Below are 20,953 nucleotides of genomic sequence, written 5' to 3'. Positions count from 1 at the left end.
GTAGTGAGTTTACAATATTCACCCAAGGAACATTAGTTATTAAAGAGTTCTGTCACAGGACACATTTCCGGCTTTGTAATTGTTTCCGGATGAGGAGATGCTGCTCTGTTATTGATTGAAGTAAAGTCTGAATGTCATTAAAACAGTTAGCTCCATTTTTTGAAACTTCTTCCATTCCCATCTTTGCACGCTACACCGCTACAACAAAGATGACGGGGAGAAGACGCTGCCAAAGATGAGCCGCGTAAATAAGACCGCCCACAAAACTATTAAAGTACTATTAAACTCACTAAAACACTAGCAACACAATACAAAGATAAGGGATTTCCCAGAATTATCCTAGTAAATGTGTCTAAAAACATCTGAATCTGTCCCAATGCAATCGGATTTTTTTTTAATTTACTTTTATTTATTTATTTATTTATTTTCTAGTCCGTCGCTATCAATATCCTCAAACACAAATCTTTCATCCTCGCTGAAATTTAATGGGGAAATTGTCCTTTTCTCGGTCCAAATAGCTGTTTTTGTTGGAAGCTCCCATTAGAACAATGTGAAGATGTGAGGAGCCATCAACATGTGATGTCATCGTCTGCGACTTCCGGTAAAGGCAGGGCTTTCCTGTTAGCGACCAAAAGTTGCGAACTTTATCGTCGATGTTCTCTACTAAATGCTTTCAGCAAAAATATGGCAATATCGCGAAATGATCAAGTATGACACATAGAATAGACCTGCTATCCACGTTTGAATAAGAAAATCTCATTTCAGTAGGCCTTTAACTATCAAACTTTGCTCCCTTGCAATAAGCTCACAGTCCATCGGGGAAACCATAGCAGTGGATTTCTACGCGCATTAGGCGTCCTGTCAGGGAACGGTTAGCAATGGCGTTGATTCATGGCCGCGTATGCTGAGCGTAACGCCGTTATGTCTCCTCTGCCCCGTCGATGTGCTGAGAGCGATTAATGATCATCCTAATTGTGTGACTGTGAGGATGAGGGGGCACTTCAAGCGGCAGCGTAATGGCCCTAATAACTCTCCGACTAAAACACAATTTACAGTCCTCGTCGGTTTAGAGTACGTGCGAGGCGAATTGTTTTTGACAACGGCTCACATTAGTTGGTAACTGAAACAAATGACAGAAGACAAGGGGGCGCCCAGCGACGCATTTTTTTATTTTTTTATTGGAGGATGACGGCAGATAAAAATGGCTGATGGACAAGAGGGAGATCAGGAGCCGGAGAGCTAAAGCAAGCAGGGAGAATTCGCTTTATTCGACTTCAACTTTGGCACATGATATACGTATTCAAGTCCAAAGCTTAATCCACGAGGAGGGGAAGAAAGACTGTTTGATGGACGCTTTATCGCCTCCAGCGCTAAATATAAGAATATGATCTGATCCGATTTTAATTGAGTGAAATAAAGAGTTGCTGGGAGGGAACAAAACAAACTATTAGACCCGGTTTGTGCCGTTCAACCAAACCAGAGGGGAGAGACAGCCAGGGTCCGAAAACAAAGCCTGGCTCTGATTACACGGAAACAGGAGTTTTTTACAAAATGTTATTGGCTGCTTGCTGACTGCCAAGCGGCCAGGCAGCTGCCTATTAGGCCTTTTTATGGACTGCTGGTGGATCAGTACCAGGACAATGGCCAGCTCTCTGCGGCGCTACAAAAATGATGGCCAACGGCCAGGGGCAGTTTATAATGCGGCGAGGCACAACATGCGGGTAAACAGAGCATTAGTGCTTTGATGGGATCAACTGAGTGAAAAAGTTTGGCGAAATTGTTCAGGTTAATGACTCTCTCTGCTGTCGGACACTTTTTTTTTTGTGGTTACGGGAACGTTTTTTCCTGAAGAGAATCCGTGAGGAAAAAAAAGATATTTTGTATTTGGGTGGCGCCAAATGAAGTGAATTGTATTTATATAGCGCTTTTCTCTAGTGACTCAAAACGCTTTACATAGTGAAACCCAATATCTAAGTTACATTTAAACCAGTGTGGGTGGCACTGGGAGCACGTGGGTAAGGTTCCTTGCCCAAGGACACAACGGCAGTGACTAGGATGGCGGAAGCGGGAATCGAACCTGCAACCCTCAAGTTGCTGGCACGGCCACTCTACCAACTGAGCTATGCCGCCCCGACATAGCCGGAGACCCAGTTTGTCCTCCTGTCACTCACACCAGTGACCTGGAATTAAACCTGGATCACAGTCACAGTGTTCAACTTTTGTTAACGAGCTGTTTAGCTTTCTGAGTGCAAATAGTAGTCAGTCCCTCCGGGGTTTCGCAGGCTTTTTTTGGTGATTGTTAAAATTTCATTATTCTTAATTGAAGTTGTATTTTTTTTTGGCTTTTTTTCATAACATCGAATCAACTTGTGTTTTTCGGAATTTGCTATCAATGCTTTAAGGTTTCCCTTATAACCTTAACCTAAAAAAGAACAAGATTTCAAGAACATTTTAAATAGGTATTTATGCTTTACCGTATTTTTCCGACTATAAGGCACACTTAAAATCCTTTCATTTTCTCAAAACTTGACAGTGCGCCTTCTAACCCGGTACGCTTAATGTACGATACACTTTTGGTTGTGCTTACCGACCTTGAAGCTATTTTGTTTGGTACATTGTGTAATGATACGTGTGACCAGTAGATGGCAGTCATACATAAGAGATATGTGTAGACTGCAATATGACTCAAGTAAACAACACCAAAAATGTATATGTTCCATTGAAAGCATAGAACATTAACACGGCGCTCAAAAATATGTCTAAATGTTTTTATACGACTTTGGTAAGCTATGAAGCCGCACCCCTTGATGGATTGTTGGAGCGTTACGGTTACAGTAGTCCGACGTAGTCTTCAACATACAGTATTATTATGGTGTGTGTATAAGAACCGCAATATGGCACCTCTATCTGGCGTTTTGTTACGCAATATTATGCAAAACCAACTTTACTTACCTTCTGGTACCTGCTGATGTGTATTTGGGGTCTGCATAAGTCTTGCAAATGTGCGCGTGTCCACTTTTGTAGTCTGTAATCTTCTTTTTCTCTACCTTTTTGTCATGTGACATTCATGCTCTGCTGTTGTCATTTCTAATATAAAGTAGTGTAAAGTTCTTTCTTAAATCTGTCAGTAAACTCGCTATGAAAGCGCAAAAACTACCTGTGTAGTGGGTTTACATAACTCACCCACGGAACTTTAATTATTACAGAGTTCAGGTCGAACAGTTTTTCCCGGAACACATTTTCGCCGTTGTTGTTGCACTAGTTGCACTTCGTTACTGAATAAGTAAAGTCTTAATGTCATTAAAAAAGTTAGCTCCATCTTTTGACACTTCTTCCACTCCCGTACTTGCACGCTACACCGCTAAAACAAAGATGACGGGGAGAAGACGCTGTCGAAGGTGAGAAACGTAAATAAGACATACTTGCCAATCCTCCCCATTTCCCCGAGAGACTCCCGAATATCAGTGCCCCTTCTGAAAATCTTCCGGGGCAAACATTCTCCCGAATTCCTCCCGATTTCCACCCGGACAATTGAGGGCGTGCCTTAAAGGCATTGCCTTTAACGTCTGCTTTTCCTCAGTACAAACAGGGTGCCGGACCAGTCACATAATACATGCGACGCACATAAGTGAATGCAAGTGTACTTGAACAACAGCCATACATGTCACACTGAGGGTGGCCGTATAAACAACTTTAACACTGTTAGAACTATGCGCCACACTGTGAACCCACACCAAACAAGAATGACAAACACATTTTGGGGGAACATCCGCACCGTAACACAACATATACACGACAGAACAAATACCTAGAACCCCTCGGAGCACCAACTCTTCCGGGATGCTACAATAACACACCTCCCCACCCCCCACACACACACAAAAGGGGTGTATACTTAACCGATTGTCAGAAAACAACTTGTAGAAGATCTGGAAAACACAATCTAGGCAACATTTTGACCAAAGAACCACCATTACATGTTAGGTAGACCACAAGGAATTGTTTTACATTTAGAAAAAAATTTTGTTAATGTGACTCTTTTAATGCTCCTTATAATCCGGGGCACCTTTGGTATGAAAATAAACCTGAATAGACCCGCTCCTCGGCAGTGCGCCTTATAATCTGGTGCGCCCTATGGTACGAAAATGGCACATAAATACATATAAACAAGGAAGTGAGGACACTGATGTGTTGGTAAATGTTTATTTAATACATTACCTAGAAGTTTTAGAGCTGTAGACAGGAACATGAAGTAGGTCAGAGCTACGCAGAAGGACAACATTTGTGCCTTTTGAGCAACAAAGAGTTGCTATGTTGCGGATGTTTGACAAAGTTGCAAAGCCACTTGTTTGCTTCAATTGGTTGAATTTGCGAGAATTGCCCAAATCGCAAAATGTTGTTGCCAACAATGGCGACTGAAGCATTGTGCGGATAAATGTTGGAGATAGAACTCAAAACAGTTGTTTTTATGGTAGATGTCGCTCCGACGTTGGGGAAAGCAAGAATGGCTACAGCGCATATACATGCCGACCAATCACAGCCCTGCGGTTAACGGCGCCTTTAACACAAGGTTGGAATTTCTCAGAGGTGCACGTCAAGCTCCGTCTGAGATTTTGGAGGGGGATGAGCGAGTACGTTACGTTCTGTACAGCCGCCACTTGGTTCCCTTTTAAGCAGGGCTGTCACACGTAAGGCCAGCGAACAGGTTTTATCCGGCCTCCGGGTGTCATGTTTTGTCGTCACGTTCTGTTTGGTTTTGGACTCATTGGGCACCCTGGTTTGTTTTAGTTTCCATGCCAACCAATTAGTTTTCACCTGTCATGTCACGCACCTGGTTAATTTGGACTCATGCACCTGTTAATCACCACGGCATTATTTAAGCCGGTAGTTGCCAGGCAGTCAGCCTGGCGACATCACCCTCCATAACAGGGGTCGGGAACCTTTTTGGCTGAGAGAGCCATGAAAGCCAAATATTTTAAAATGTATTTCCGTGAGAGCCATATAATATTTTTTTTACACTAAATACAACTAAATGTGTGCATTTTTAAGTAACACCAACATTTTTAGAGTATAATTAGTCTCTTATTCTGTTTAATAACAATGTTATTCTGAAGCTAACCAATAATAAATCAAATACATCTTACCATTAATCGGACTTCTTGAACAGGTGCGGTAGAAAACGGACAAGTGGATTAAAATGCATGAGAATGTTTTATATTTTGAACGTTATTTTTAACACTGCGATTATAAGCGAAATTATAAATTACTTATCCTGTTAAGTAATTTCAGCTAAGATTTATTTGAGAGCCAGATGCAGTCATCAAAAGAGCCACAAATGGCTCTAGAGCCATAGGTTCCCTACCCCTGCTCTACAACCTCCTACACATCCATGTTATCCATGCCGATGATCCATGCTCTTTCTTAGTCACAGTAAGTGTTTTTGTTTTTGTTGTCCATAGTTTCGCCTTAGTGCAAGTTTTAGTTTTCATAGCCAAGTTTTTGTACCTCCTCTGTGAGCGCCTTTTCGTTTGTTTTGTTTTTTTTTAGTTATGATTAAAATATGTCATTACCTTCACGTCGTGTCCGGTCCAGTCGCTTTGCACCACAGGAAAACAAACCACACCACAGCCCAAGTCATGAAACCGGAATGAGTTTGTTAAGTAAAAAAATGAGCCAAAATTTTTGAATGAAAAAAGCTGCTGTTGTAAATGTGTCCACTAGATGTCGTGATAGCAATTATTTGTATCTTTGTAGTTTATGATATATATCGGGGTGGTATAGCTCGGTTGGTAGAGTGGCCGTGCCAGCAACTTGAGGGTTCCAGGTTCGATCCCCGCTTCTGTCATCCTAGTCACTGCCGTTGTATCCTTGGGCAAGACACTTTACCCACCTGCTCCCAGTGCCTCCCACACTGGTTTGAATTTTACTTGTGAATAAAGCTAAGCCGAGATTAAAATACTGTCCATCGTTACGTAAAATTCAGGCGTCTGTCTGTAATGTGTATGCGAGAACAGTGGTTCTCAAATGGGGGTACGCGTACCCCTTGGGGTACTTGAAGGGATGCCAAAGGGTACGTGAGATTTTTTTAAAATATTCTAGAAATAGCAACAATTCAAAAATCCTTTATAAATATGTTTATTGAATAATACTTTGGCTTCCTCCCACTTCCAAATACATGCACCTGGGGATAGGTTGATTGGCAACACTAAATTGGCCCTAGTGTGTGAATGTGAATGCTGTCTGTCTATCTGTGTTGGACCTGTGATGAGGTGGCGACTTGTCCAGGGTGTACAACGCCTTCCACCCGATTGTAGCTGAGATGGGCACCAGCGCCCCCCGTGACTCCAAACGGAAAAACATGACAAAATTATAATAAAAAATAAATATATTTCTTAAATAAACTGTTAATAAAATTAAAGTGCAGATAAAAGTACAGCTTCATCACTTTGGCCATATTTTTTGCGCTTAAAGAAACTATGACTTTAGCGCCAGACTTCTTCTATTTGTTTGATAGTGTCATTACTGCCAATAGTGGTGGAAAAGTGTACTACAACTGAGTAGCCTTGCAGCTCATACAAACCACAGCTGAGAAAAATATTTGTGGCGGTCCTTTAGGGCAGTGGTTCTCAAATGGGGGTACGCGTACCCCTGGGGGTACTTGAAGGTATGCACAGGGGTACGTGAGATTTTTTAAAAATATTCTAAAAATAGAAACCATTCAAAAATCCTTTATAAATATATTTATTGAATAATACTTCAACAATATGTGAATTTAAGTTCATAAAGTGTGAAAATAAATGCAACAATGCAATATTCAGTGTTGACAGCTAGATTTTTTGTGGACATGTTCCATAAATATTGATGTTAAAGATTTCTTTTTTTGTGAAGAAATGTTTAGAATGAAGTTGATGAATCCAGATGGATCTCTTTGACAATCCCCCAAAGAGTGCACTTTAAGTTGATGATTACTTCTATGTGTAGAAATCTTTATTTATAATTGAATCTCTTGTTTATTTTTCAACAACTTTTTAGTTATTTTTAAATCTTTTTTTCCAAATAGTTTAAGAAAGACCACTACAATTGAATAAATTAGAAACTGATGACATAGTGCTGTATTTTCCTTTATCACTTTTTTTCAACCAAAAATGCTTTGCTCTGATTAGGGGTACTTGAATTAAAAAAATGTTCATGGGGGTACATCGCTGAAAAAACGTTGAGAACCACTGTGCTAGAACACCGGGTGGCAACCAAAAGGCTGTTGGAGCCAATCGGAAGAAAGTCTGAACCGGAAGATACAACAACGCTCACTGAGGCAAAATAATACACACAAACTGTTGCATTTACTGACCTCAAGGCATGTAGCATTTTGTTGACAACATTTTGAAGAATGTTTACTGAAGCCAGCAAAACATTTTGGCTCACGTACCGCAGGATTCACATGTCAAGGGCTAATTAGCTCGAAACGTCAACAAGAAGACCCGACGAGTCCTCTTGATGCCAGCTCCTGAGATTCTACGCGGGGTTCGCCGTCCACCAGGACCAAAAGTCGCTCCGATTTACGAGGCTGTCGAATCAATTAGGCAGCCGAGTTGAAGTCATTTGCATAATGCGGCGGGTAATGTGGTGTAATGGAAGCGCCGGCTTTGTAATTACAAGCATGTGCTGACTGCCCTCCTCCCTCTGTGTCCTTAACCAGATGACCCAGGAACAGTGCAGTCATAGGAACAATGTCCAGACTTCAGACAAACCACAAGTGTACAAAGTGGGAATCTACGGCTGGAGGAAACGCTGCCTTTACTTCTTCGTGCTGCTGCTGATGATCCTCATCCTCATCAACCTGGCACTCACCATCTGGATCCTTAAGGTCATGAACTTCACCATCGTAAGTCCGCTTTTCTTACGCTTACCTGCAAACTGTGGCCAAAACCACATCACATAGGGTAAATGGTTTATACTTGTATAGCGCTTTTCTACCTTCAAGGTTCTCAAAGCGCTTTGACACTATTTTCACATTCACCCATTCACACACACATTCACACAAACACACTGATGGCGGGAGCTTCCATGCAAGGCCCTGACCATGACCCATCAGGAGCAAGGGTGAAGTGTCTTGGTCAAGGACACAACGGACATGACTGGGTTGGTAGAAGGTGGGGATCGAACCAGGAACCCTCCGGTTGCTAGCACGGCCTCTCTCCCTATACAGTGGAGGGTCTTTAACAAGGTCCCAGCGCCACGCCGTCCCATGGCGCGGAGACTTTGTTAAAGACCCTCGACTGTATAGGATATGGGGTGTCAAACAAAATTTGGCCCGCCGTGTAATTTGGCCCTTGAGGCCATATCAAATTAACATTACAGCTGGCCCGCCGTTATTACACAACAGCGGTGCCGCTGTAACACCGCAATTTCTCACATTTGCCAATCTTCCCGAAGTTTAGTGCCCCTCCCGAAAATTCTCCGGATTTTCACCCGGTCAACAATATTGAGGGCGTGCCTTACAGGCACTGCCTTTAGCATTCTCTACAACCTGTCGTCACGTCCGCATTTCCTCCATACAAACAGCGTGCAGGCCCACTCGCATAATATATGCGGCTATTACACACACATAAGTGAATGCAAGGCATACTTGGTCAACAGCCATACAGGTCACACTGAGGGTGGCCGTATAAACAACTTTACAACTGTTACAAATATGTGCCACACTGTGAACTCACACCAAACAAGAATGACAAACACATTTTGGGAGAACATCTGCACTGTAACATAACATGAACACAAAACAAATACCCAGAAGCCCTTGCAGCACTAACTCTTTCGGGACGCTACAATATATTTTGATATTTACATCAGAAGGCTGCAAATAGAAAAGAGGCATTAAATTTGTGTTTAAATTTTATTTGAAAAGCCATTGATATTTTTAAACTATTATTATTATTATTATTATTATTGAAGCTCGATTTTGCATGTCACTATAAAGTTATATAAGCCTTGCTTGTTCAATGTTCAATGCAAAACTTGTTTGGGTCCCTATTAAAAGGTTAATTTGTTCAACCTTGGCCCGCGGCTTTGTTCAGTTTTAAATTTTGGCCCACTCTGTATTTGAGTTTGACACCCCTGGTGTAGGACATGAGTGCTTTGCTGTTTTTAAGGGTTGACTGTAAAAACACTCGTTAAAAGACCCTTTATGCCTCAGGCATGCTGTTTTTAAAACACCTGTCAAATATATTCTCTATACCAAGAGGCCTTATTTTTAATATCTCGATATTTTTAGGCCATGTCACGATACACGATACATATCTCGATATTTTGCCTTAGCCTTGAATGAAAACTTGATGCATATAATCACAGCAATATGATGATTCTATGGGTCTACATTAAAACATTATTGTTCATATTGCATTAATATATGCTCATTTTAAACATTCATGCAGAGAGGGAAATCACAACTAAGTCAATTGACCAAAATTGTATTTATTTAACAGTTATTAAGCAGTGGCACAAACATTCATGTCATTTCAAAACAGAAAGTGCAATTTTAAAACAAGCTATTAGTGCACTTTTGTGCGTGATGTCACTAAGATGACATATCAAACTAACACAAAATTAAATAAATGATAAATGGGTTGTACTTGTATAGCGCTTTTCTACCTTCAAGGTACTCAAAGCGCTTTGACACTACTTCCACATTTACCCATTCACACACACATTCACACACTGATGGAGGGAGCTGCCATGCAAGGCGCCAACCAGCACCCATCAGGAGCAAGGGTGAAGTGTCTTGCTCAGGACACAACGGACGTGACGAGGTTGGTTCGAGGTGGGATTTGAACCAGTGACCCTCGGGTTGCGCACGGCCACTCTACCACTGCGCCACGCCGTCCCTAAATTAAAGTGCACTTTTTGTACAGACCGCCACTACAATAGTTTAAAACAAATAAAGTGCACTTTTGTACATGATGTCACACTACATTTCAACAACTGTCAAATAAAAATGAGCTGCATAATAGGAAATCAAATCGGTATGTGGTAGGTTACTGCAGTCGTTATCTCCTTATGTTGTTGACTATTTATTTCATACGGTGTTGATGTGGAAATGGTTGCCTAAGTTGGTGTGGCACTGAATGGAGATGTTGACAAGCGGAGTAAGCACTCTTCATTCTCTAGCAGGTGACTTTTCAAATGATGCTACACATTAGCAGTAATGCTACTTTTTGTAGCAACGCTTCTGCCCCACACTTGACAAATTACGGTTGTCTGTTCGACATATTCCCGCTTGAAGCCAAACCACCGCCAGACGATGGACTTCCTGCACTTTTTCTTGGGAATTAATTCTTCCTTCATTTGTTACCAGATTCACACCTTCTTTCTGTCGTATTACCACTCGCACCACAGCTAACGTTACCCATGCTGCTACCTCTCTGCTCCGCGAGGGCGTATACGTATGTGATGTATGTAAGATGTTGCGCTTGCTGTCTGTGAGAAGGAGAGATAAGAGAGTGGGAAGAGCCTGTAGTGTATTACCAGCAGCTAAAAGCAACTGCGTGAGAACATATACTCGAATATCACGATATAGTCATTTTCTATATCGCACAGAGACAAACCCGCGATATATCGCGTACCTTATTTTTCGGACTGTAAGTCGCAGTTTTTTTCATAGTTTGGCCGGGGGTGCAACGTATACTCCGGAGCGACTTATGTGTGAAATAATAAACACATTACCGTAAAATATTAAATAATATTATTTATCTCATTCGCGGAAGAGACGAAGAAAACGTCAGCAATCGTCACAGACACATCAGCAATCGTCACACACATGTCAACCAATAAGAATTCGGCGGGGGAGGGTCATGGCAGAAGTGCATTGTGGGTCGTGAAATGCTAACTGCTATATGCTATACGCTACTGCCGTAGCTATTAAAATGTATCAATTCATCGTTGGCGGTAACTTATAAAAACTGAGAAGAGCTGAACAAAAATTGGACCGAAAAGGAAATCATGTACTGCAGATTACAAGCTGGACGTAGTGAAATACGCAGCAGAAAACGACCAGAGGATGCGGTGCATAACTTTGGAGTTGGCAGAGTTGTTTAGAAGCGACATCGAGGAAGAAGATTTAATCGGATTCATCGATTAGGAGTGACAGATTGTTTGATAAACGTATAGCATGTTCTATATGTTATAGTTATTTGAATGACTCTTACTATAATATGTTACGTTAACATACCAGGCACCTTCTCAGTTGGTTATTTATGCGTGTATAACGTACACTTATTCAGCCTGTCGTTCACGATTCTTTTTTTTATTTTAAATTGCCTTTTAAATGTCTATTCTTGGTGTTGGATTTTATCAAATAAATTTCCCCCAAAAATGCGACTTATACTCCAGTGCGACATATACTGTATTTCCTTGAATTGCCGCAGGACATATAGTATACGCCTGCGTTGAATTACTGCCGGGTCAAACTCGCTTCCCAAAATAATTAGCGCATGCTTAGTATTACCGCCTGGTCAAACTCGTGACGTCACGAGTTACACTTCCTCTGTCATCATTTTCAAAATGGAGGAGGCTGATTTCAATACCGGTAATTTGAAATCGCATAAAGGGAAGAAGATTAAGAACTATTCGGTAGGATTTAAGGTCCAAGCTTACATCACACTTAAATTTTTACTGCATGCCTTCGGTAAGTGCCGGAGTGAGAAGAGGTTTTAAAATATATAGCGCATGCTTACTTTTACCGCATGCCAGTGGTAAGCGCAGCAGTGAAAAGAGGTTTTAAATTAATTAGCGCCCCGGCGGTAATTCAAGGAAATAAGGTATGTTTTTTTCCTTCTTTAATGCATTTTCGGCCAGTGCAACGTATACTCCGGAGCGACTTATAATCCGAAAAATACGTTATATCGATATATTCCCCAGTGTTGTGTATTGTTTTCCTGTCTTCTCCGTATTATTTTTGTGTTATTTGTCCTCCATCCATTAGTTCCAACTAGGCACACCTGCGACTACTCACTGCTCGGCTCTATTTAAGTTCACCACAGTCAGCTGCTCCTCGCCGGTTAATGACTCCTGTGCTTTCCATGCCCGCATGCTCAACTCGCATCCAACCAACTCTGTATGCTCCTTCTCCTTTCTTATCACCATTCCTTACATCTGGTGTTTTTGTTCCCTAGTTCCCCAGTAAGCGAGAGAAGTTTTTGTTGAACCTGTTGCTGACCATCGAGAGTCCTCCTTCAGTTTAGTCCCCTTCCATGGTGTGCGCTTTTGCCCCATCGCCTTGAGTTATCCTTTTGAACTTATTAAAGACAATCTTCTTTCTGTGATTCAACTCCGCCTCCCCTCTCTGCATCTTGGGGTCTAATCCTTACTCAAGACCTAACACCCAGCCCTATTCTGAGGTGTTACTTGGTGAAAAAAGTTTGAGAAGCACTGGTCTATATGACATGACCCCCTCGGTTGTTTTTACAACTCACCGTGGAAAAAGGTAGTCAAAGACCCTTTGTATGCCAGGTCTGTTGTTTTTAAAACCCACTGCAAAAACACTAGTCAAAGATCCTTTATAAGGCAGACCTGATGTTTTTAAGGACCTACTTTACTCAGAGATACTCAGTATGACAGGAGCCCTCTGTTATTTTTCCAAGGATCAACCTAAAACCCTTGTACCCAAACCCATAAGTATATTTTCAATAATGCCGTGTTATATTTAGTGCACAAGGACAACATTCTATCTTTGAGACACGGGACTTCGACTCTAGTGTCCCTCCCGCTCGTGGCTTTTATGCAGACTCTCTCACAGTGTCAGTCCATTTGGGCCTGTATTGACTCAGACACTAATAATACAGCGTACGACATACACACACACGAGGCTACAGTTATGAATAAAGCATGAGGTCCACTTCACAGCAGGGGCTTGACTACGAGATCTACATAAATCAAATCCAGCATGTTGAAGTGCGTGTTGTGGCACACGCAAGCGTGTTGACGTTTTAATACGTTTGCCCGCACATTAGAAAGGAAGGGAAACATCCCAAACAAATTAAAGGAGACACACATGCCATCTTTTGCAGGGGACTTTACTGGTGAGACTAAGATTGATCCTCATATTCCTTTAGGTATGTGTGGTTTTCATTCAATAACAGGAACTCTTAAAAAAAAACAAAAAAAACACACAAATTACATATGAGGTCCTCTCCAAGGTTGTCATAGTCATCATTGTCACTGGCGTCCCACTGGGTGTGAGTTCTCCTTGCCCACTGTGTGTGAGTTTTCCTTGCCCTTATGTGGGTTCTTCCGAGGATGTCGTAGTCGTAGTGGTTTGTACAGTCCTTTGAGACATTTGTATTTTAGGGCTATATAAATAAACATTGACTGATTGATTGATTGATATTCCCCAATGTAAAGCGCTTTGAGTCACTAGAGAAAAGCGCTATACAAAATATAATTCACTTCACTCCTATGACTATGAGAAACCTTGGAGAGGTTTATCATAGTCATTCATATTGACATCCCAATGGGTTGTGAGTTTTTGCTTGCCCTGATGTAGGATCTGAACCGAGGATGTCGTTGTGGCTTGTGCAGCCCTTTGAGACACTTGTGATTTAGGGCTCTATGAATAGACATTGATTAATGGATTGATTGACTTCACTTCACTTTGAATTTGGGCTATTTAAAAAAAAATGTTGCTAAAAAAAACAAATAATACAAACGCATAATGTACGAACAAGGTTTCTAATGGTTATACTTTCATATTTTCCAAACAAAAATGTACCATGCCCACCAACAACAAACAGGACGAACCCTCATTGATAAAAGCACGGCGGCATCATTTTTTTAAAGAGCATAATCGAAATATAAGAGCTAAAAAAAAGTTGTTTTTTTTAAATATAATTTTAATGGATCTCCGTGCTCAGCGAAGCTAACAACCTTTCTCCGGATCCAGCTTCCTCCAGAGCAAACAAACCCCCCCACCACGTTCTAACTGAATTTTCTGCGGGCACCCTATAATCTAAGATAGCTCTTATTGAAGACAATTACGAGCTGAGCATTTTACTGAAAGGTCGGTCCACTTAGAGGTAGGAGTCACGGGGGGCTGGGGAACAAACAGTGCAACAGAATGAAGGTGCTGATGAGATGAGTGGACTACAGGCAGCGCTCCCATTAAGGCAGCAAAATTCTGATGAATCCATGACGAGTAAAATCAAGTTTCACTATGTAATTATTAAGGGTGTGAGAAAAAATCGATTCGAATTTGAATCGCGATTCTCACATTGTGCAATTCAGAATCGATTTTCATTTTTTTTAAATCGATTTTATTTATTCATTTATTTATTTTTATTTTTATTTTTTATTTTTTTATCAATCCAACAAAACAATACACAGCAATTCCATAACAATGCAATCCAATTCCAAAACCAAACCTGACCCAGCAACACTCAGAACTGCAATAAACAGAGCAATTGAGAGGAGACACAAACACGACACAGAACAAACCAAAAGTAGTGAAACAAAAATTAATATTATCAACAACAGTATCAATATTAGTTATAATTTCAGCATAGCAGTGATTAAAAATCCCTCATTGACATTATCATTAGACCATGGGTGTCAAACTCTGGCCCGCGGGCCAAATTTGTAATTTCACTTGGCCCTTGGGGCAATATCACATTCACATTAGATCTGGCCCGCTGCTAAAACACCGCATTCACCGCTAACACTCTTACTTGCCAACCCTCTCGATTTCCCGGGAGACTCCCGAAGTTCAGTGCCCCCCCCGAATTTCATCCCGGACAACAATATTTGGGGTGGGCTTTAAAGGCACTGCCTTTGGCGTTCTCTACAACCTGTCTCCACGTCCGCTTTTCCTCTATACAAACAGTGTGCCGGCCCAGTCACATAATATATGCGGCTTATACACACACACAAGTGAATGCAAACCATACTTGGTCAACAGCCATACAGGTCACACTGAGGGTGGCCGTATAAATAACTAACACTGTTAAAAATATGCGCCACATTGTGAACCCACACCAAACAAGAATGACACATTTCGGGAGAACATCCGCACCGTAACACAGCGTAAACACAACAGAACAAATACCCGGAACGCCTTGCAGCACTAACTCTTCCGGGACGCTACAATATACACCCCCCGCTATCACCAAACCCCGTCCACCTCAACTCCACCGCCGAAAAGAGGCATTCAATTTTTATTTAAATTTTATTTGATGTGCCATTGATATTTTTTAATTATTATTGTTATTTGAAACTCGATTTTGCATGTCACTATAAAGTTATACCAGCCTTGCTTGTTCAATATTCAATGCAAAACTTGTTTGGGTCCCTATTAAAAGGGACCCAAAACCCACCTTTGTGCATTCAACTTCGGCCCGCGGCTTTGTTCGGTTTTAAATTTTGGCCCACTCTGTATTTGAGTTTGACACTCCTGCATTAGACATTTGTAAAAATAAAAAATAAAGAACAATGGGGTCACGGTGGCTTACACTTGATTCGCATCTCATAAGCTTGACAACAGACTGTGTCCAATATTTTCACAAAGATAAAATAAGTCATATTTTTGGTTTGTTTAATAGTTAAAAAAAAATACATTATTGCAATCAGTTGATAAAACATTGTCCTTTACAATTATAAAAGCTTTTTACAAAAATCTACTACTCTGCTAGCATGTCAGCAGACTGTGGTAGATCCTGCTGAAATCCTATGTATAGAATGAATAGAGAATCATTTTGAATCGGGAAAAAATTGTTTTTGAATCGAGAATCGTGTTGAATTGAAAAAAAAATCGATTTTGAATCGAATCGTGACCCCAAGAATCGATATTGAATCGAATCGTGGGACACCCAAAGATTCGCAGCCCTAGTAATTGCTGTATGTCTAATGGGAAAGCAGGCTTTTTTTTTTTTTTTTTACATTAGCAACACAAATAATGACGACATTAAATATTAACAAACAGCAAAAGTACACAACTGGCTAATTCTGCTCCTTACTGACAAAAAAAATAATGGGGCTTTTTGGCACATAGCGTTGCCTTGTTTTGATGAAATGAATTTCTTCGATTTTCCACTCCGCTGCGTCTCGCTTGTTTGGACGTAATTGGCTTCTCGCACCTCAAGAAATTCAATAGGAGTTGAATTGTGAAAATGAGGTTTCAACAGAGGGACTAAAATAACCTCGTTGGACGTAATTTTAAGTACACCTGATGACATATGATGTATGAATTTCACTGCAATTAACTCATAAGAAATAATGTCAAGTCAATGAATTTGTTTGCCAACTTTTAGGTAATATTTGAACTTTACAGCTGTGAAGAGACCATTGTATGATTAAACTAAAAAAAAAGTTAAACGACTCGCTCTTTGAAAACTCTTTGTTACGGTACAGGGGAAGACGACGGCACGGACAGCAGTGACATCATTTAGCCCTATGTTTATTTTATATTTAAAATAGAATGGAGTGTTGAAAAATCCATAATATTAAAAATATATTTAATACACATGTGAAAAAATGTAACTCATCCTTGTTTCTAATGAATACTTAGACCTACTATGCTAGTGTATTTTAATGGTGGTTTTTGGAGAACCAAGTTTTTTTCAGAGGTGGTATTTGGTGAAAAAAGTTTGAGAACTACTAATTTAGTAGATCAGGTCCATATTTTGGTTAGAGTGTCCGCCCTGAGATTGGTAGGTCGTGAGTTCAAACCCCGGCTGAGTCATACCAAAGACTATACAAATGGGACCCATTACTTCCCTGCTTGACACTCAGCATTAAAGGGGAACATTATCACAATTTCAGAAGCGTTAAAACCAATAAAAATCAGTTCCCAGGGGCTTATTTTATTTTTTGAAAATGTTTTCAATATCCCTAAAAAAGCTTTAAAGTGCCTGATTTTCGCTGTCTGTGAAGCCACCGTCCATTTTCCTGTGACGTCATCCAGTGATGCCAATACGGATAGCACAGCAAGATATAGCGACATTAGCTCGGATTCAGCCTCGGATTTCAGTGGTTTAAGCGATTCAACAGATTACGCATGTATTGAAACGGATGGTTGGAGTATGGAGGCAGATAGCGAAAACGAAATTGAAGAAGAAACTGAAGCTATTGAGCAAATAGCTATTGACGCTATTCGGCCATGTTTGCCTTAGCATCGCTGGTAAAATGTGCAGACCAACGATCGGAAGTTTCGCATCTTGGGACACTGGATCAACTTAAATCCATCAATTGGTAAGTGTTTGTTTGGCATTAAATGGGGGTGGAGGGAAACGCTGGATGTAAATATAGTTTCAAATGTACATACAGCTGGCCTAAATAGCATGTTAGCATCGATTAGCTGGCAGTCATGCCGTGACCAAATATGTCTGATTAGCACATAAGTCAACAACATCAACAAAACTCACCTCTGTGATTTCTTTGACTTTATCGTTGGAAATTTATCTGCAGGTTATCCATACATTTCTGTGCCATGTCTGCCTTAGCATCGCCGGTAAAATGTGCAGACACTCCGGCACATTCAATGGGGGTCTGGCGGCAGATTTATTTGACTATATCGTTGGAAATGCATCTGCAGGTTATCCATACATCTCTGTCCCATGTCTGCCTTAGCACCGCCGGTAAAATGTGCAGACACTCCGGCACATTCAATGGGGGTCTGCCGGCCGATTTTTTTTACTTTAATGTTGGAAATGCATCTGCTTTGAGTGTCGCAGGATATCCACACAATCTTGCCATCTCTGTAATAGCATAGCTTTCGTCGGTAACGTGTGCGGAACAAACGACTGACCATTTAGTCGGATTTCCCCACACCCTCGTATTTTGAACAAATTTTGTCCAGTTTCTTGCCACTTTCGCATCTTTGGGCCAGTGGTGCAACTTGAATCCCTCCCTGTTAGTGTTGTTACACCCTCCAACAACACACCGACGAGACATGATGTCTCCAAGGTTCCAGAAAATAGTCGAAAAAACCCAAAATGACAGAGCTGAGACGCGGTGTTTGTAATGTGTTTGAGAAAATGGCGGCTTTATTACCTAGGTGACGTCGCATTCTGACGTCATCGCTCCGAGAGCGATGAATAGAAAGGCGTTTAATTCCCCAAAATTCACCGATTTAGAGTTCCGAAATCGTTTAAAAAAATATATGGTCTTTTTTCTGCAACATCAAGGTATATATTGACGCTTACATAGGTCTGGTGATAATGGTTGGAATTTGGGGTTAAATCACCAAAAAGCATTCCGGGGCGCGGCCACCACTGCTGCCCACTGCTCCCCTCGCCTCCCAGGGGGTGATCAAGGGTGATGGGCCAAATACAGAGAATCATTGCGCCACACCTTTTGTGTGTGTGACAACCATGGGTACTTTAACTTTTTAATGTTGGGGGTGATACCACCAAGTCAGTATGTTGTATCACTACTGATGGAATTAATTGTCAAACACTCCATCCATCCATTTACTACCGCTTATTCCTTTTGGGGTCGCGGGGGGCGCTGGTGCCTATCTCAGCTACAATCGGGCGGAAGGCGGTGTACACCCTGAACAAGTCTTCATCTCATCGCAGGGCCAACCACAGTTATTAAATATACTCTCTATTAATGTACTGTTTTTTTTTTATAAATAGTCAAAAAGATAAAAATGTATTCCACTTTTACAGTGTTGGACTTTGGCGGTTGCGCTGACTTACTCAGTGGCCTCGTGGTTAGTGTCCGCCCTGAGATCGGTAGGTTGTGAGTTCATACCCCGGCCGAGTCTTACCAAAGACTATAAAAATGGGACCCATTACCTCCCTGCTTGGCACTCAGCATCAAGGGTTGGAATTGGGGGTTAAATCACCAAAAATGATTCCTGGGCGTGGCCACCGATGCTGCCCACTGCTCCCCTCACCTCCCAGGGGGTGAGCAAGGGTGATGGGTCACATGCAGAGAATAATTTCGCCACATTTTGTGTGTGTGTGACAATCATTGGTACTTTACTTTAGGTGTTTTCCAAAGACTAAGATGGAGATCTTTCGATCGTCGTTATTGCTCAGCAACTGCAAGTCAAGAAGTGATTGAGTCTTTTCGATCTCTCGCAGCCTTTCAAAACACCTCTGGGTGAACAAACCCGCCTTTTACGCGCTCCCATCAGCCAAGCGCCATCTTGTTCCATTCAGATAAATGCTTGCGTTTTGTCCGATTAGGCCAGCAACGATGAAGATGATGCTGATGAACCATGGTTCTCCTCAGATTAGCAGTCGATGACTAAATGCCTGGCCGCAGATTCCCATTGAAGTAGGTCAGTGCATGTCTTGACAGTTTAGAAGCAGCCCTTTTAACGACTGTAAGTGGCTCTCTTTGATCAAAGCTACTACTGCTATTAAATATAATAACGCCATCTATCATCTGCACAGAATTCTTTCATTTGGGGAATATTATAATAATTAGTCTTATGTCAGAATTATGTCAATGTTAAATATGAAATACCAGCCCTTGTTTAATCATTGAATCTAAATTATTTTGGTGATTGATTGATTGATTGATTGTTTCGGACTACAAGGCGCACTTAAAGGCCTACTGAAATGAGATTTTCTTATTTAAACGGGGATAGCAGGTCCATTTTATGTGTCATACTTGATAATTTCGTGATATTGCCATATTTTTGCTGTAAAGATTTAGTAGAGAACATCGCCGATAAAGTTTGCAACTTTTGGTGCTGATAAAAAAGCCTTGCTTTACCGGAAGTCGCAGACGATGACGTCACAAGGGTGAGGGCTCCGCACGTCCTCACATTGTTTATAATGGGAGCCTCCAGCAGCAAGAGCTATTCGGACCGAGAAAACGACAATTTCCCCATTAATTTGAGCGAGGATGAAAGATTTGTGGATGATGATATTGATAGCGAAGGACTAGAAAAAAAAAAAAAAAAAATTGTTATAGTTGGCCAAGTCTTACCCCTGGCCAAACTATGAAAAAAAATGCGACTTATAGTCCGAAAAATACGATATATATATATATATACATTTACATATATATATATATATATATGCGGGGCTAAAAACAAAGCAGAAGGCTAATCCCCACAGAACACCACTTTCCTCCATCCCGAAGACGGATTTAGATGGAAAATGCGAGACTACTGGTCTGGGTAAGGAGTCTGTTAAATTAGAACAAGTTTTTTCTGCTTTGAGTGTTTCAGAGTTGGACATGTGTTCTACTGAGGTGGCTAACTATGATGCGTGCAGTTTATCAAAGCAACAAACAAACAATCGGAAAATCCCCGTTACTGAGGTGGCTAACCATGATGCGTGCAGTTTATCAAAGCAACAATCAAACAATCGGAAAATTCCTGTCGTATCAATTCCTAGATATGGTCGTAACTATACTAAATGCACTGGGCATAATAAACACAACATTATTAATAATTGCTACTACGGATAATTTGATCAAAAACTCCCTAAAACAGCCCACTACCTATAATATAGGTTTTTTAAACATAAGATCATTGTCTCCTAAAACGTTGTTAGTTAATGATATTATCAGAGACAACAATCTTAATGTCATCGGTCTCAGCGAAACCTGGCTTAAACCAAACGACTTTTTTGCGCTAAATGAGGCATGTCCTCCTAACTTTACACATGCGCATATTGCCCGTCCGCTTAAAAGGGGTGGGGGGGTCGCACTAATATACAACGAAAACTTTAACCTTAGTCCTAACATAAATAATATAAATCGTTTGAGGTGCTTACTATGAGGTCTGTCACACCGCTGCCTCTACATCTGGCTGTTATCTACCGCCCCCCAGGGCCCTATTCGGACTTTATTAATGAATTCTCAGAGTTCATTGCTGATCTAGTGACACACGCCGATAATATAATCATAATGGGGGACTTTAATATCCATATGAATACCCCATCGGACCCACCGTGCGTAGCGCTCCAGACTGTAATTGATAGCTGTGGTCTCACACAAATAATAA

General features: G+C 41.1%; 1 protein-coding gene across 2 annotated transcripts in view; it reads left to right on the top strand.

Moving 5' to 3' along the window:
* sgcd (sarcoglycan, delta (dystrophin-associated glycoprotein)) overlaps positions 1 to 20,953 on the top strand; it is a 295,898-nt gene that overhangs the window by 47,137 nt on the left and 227,808 nt on the right. For both annotated transcript variants that reach the window (XM_061898815.1, XM_061898814.1), the window contains exon 2: positions 7,697 to 7,882. In XM_061898815.1, the coding sequence (XP_061754799.1) occupies positions 7,697 to 7,882 (186 nt within the window). The remainder of the gene's footprint in view (positions 1 to 7,696; positions 7,883 to 20,953) is intronic.

The sequence above is a fragment of the Nerophis ophidion genome, linkage group LG04, assembly GCF_033978795.1.
Source record: "Nerophis ophidion isolate RoL-2023_Sa linkage group LG04, RoL_Noph_v1.0, whole genome shotgun sequence".
NCBI classification, from domain to species: Eukaryota; Metazoa; Chordata; class Actinopteri; order Syngnathiformes; family Syngnathidae; genus Nerophis; species Nerophis ophidion.
Note: the sequence above shows the minus strand (reverse complement) of the source record. Positions and strands in the feature narration are given on the sequence as shown.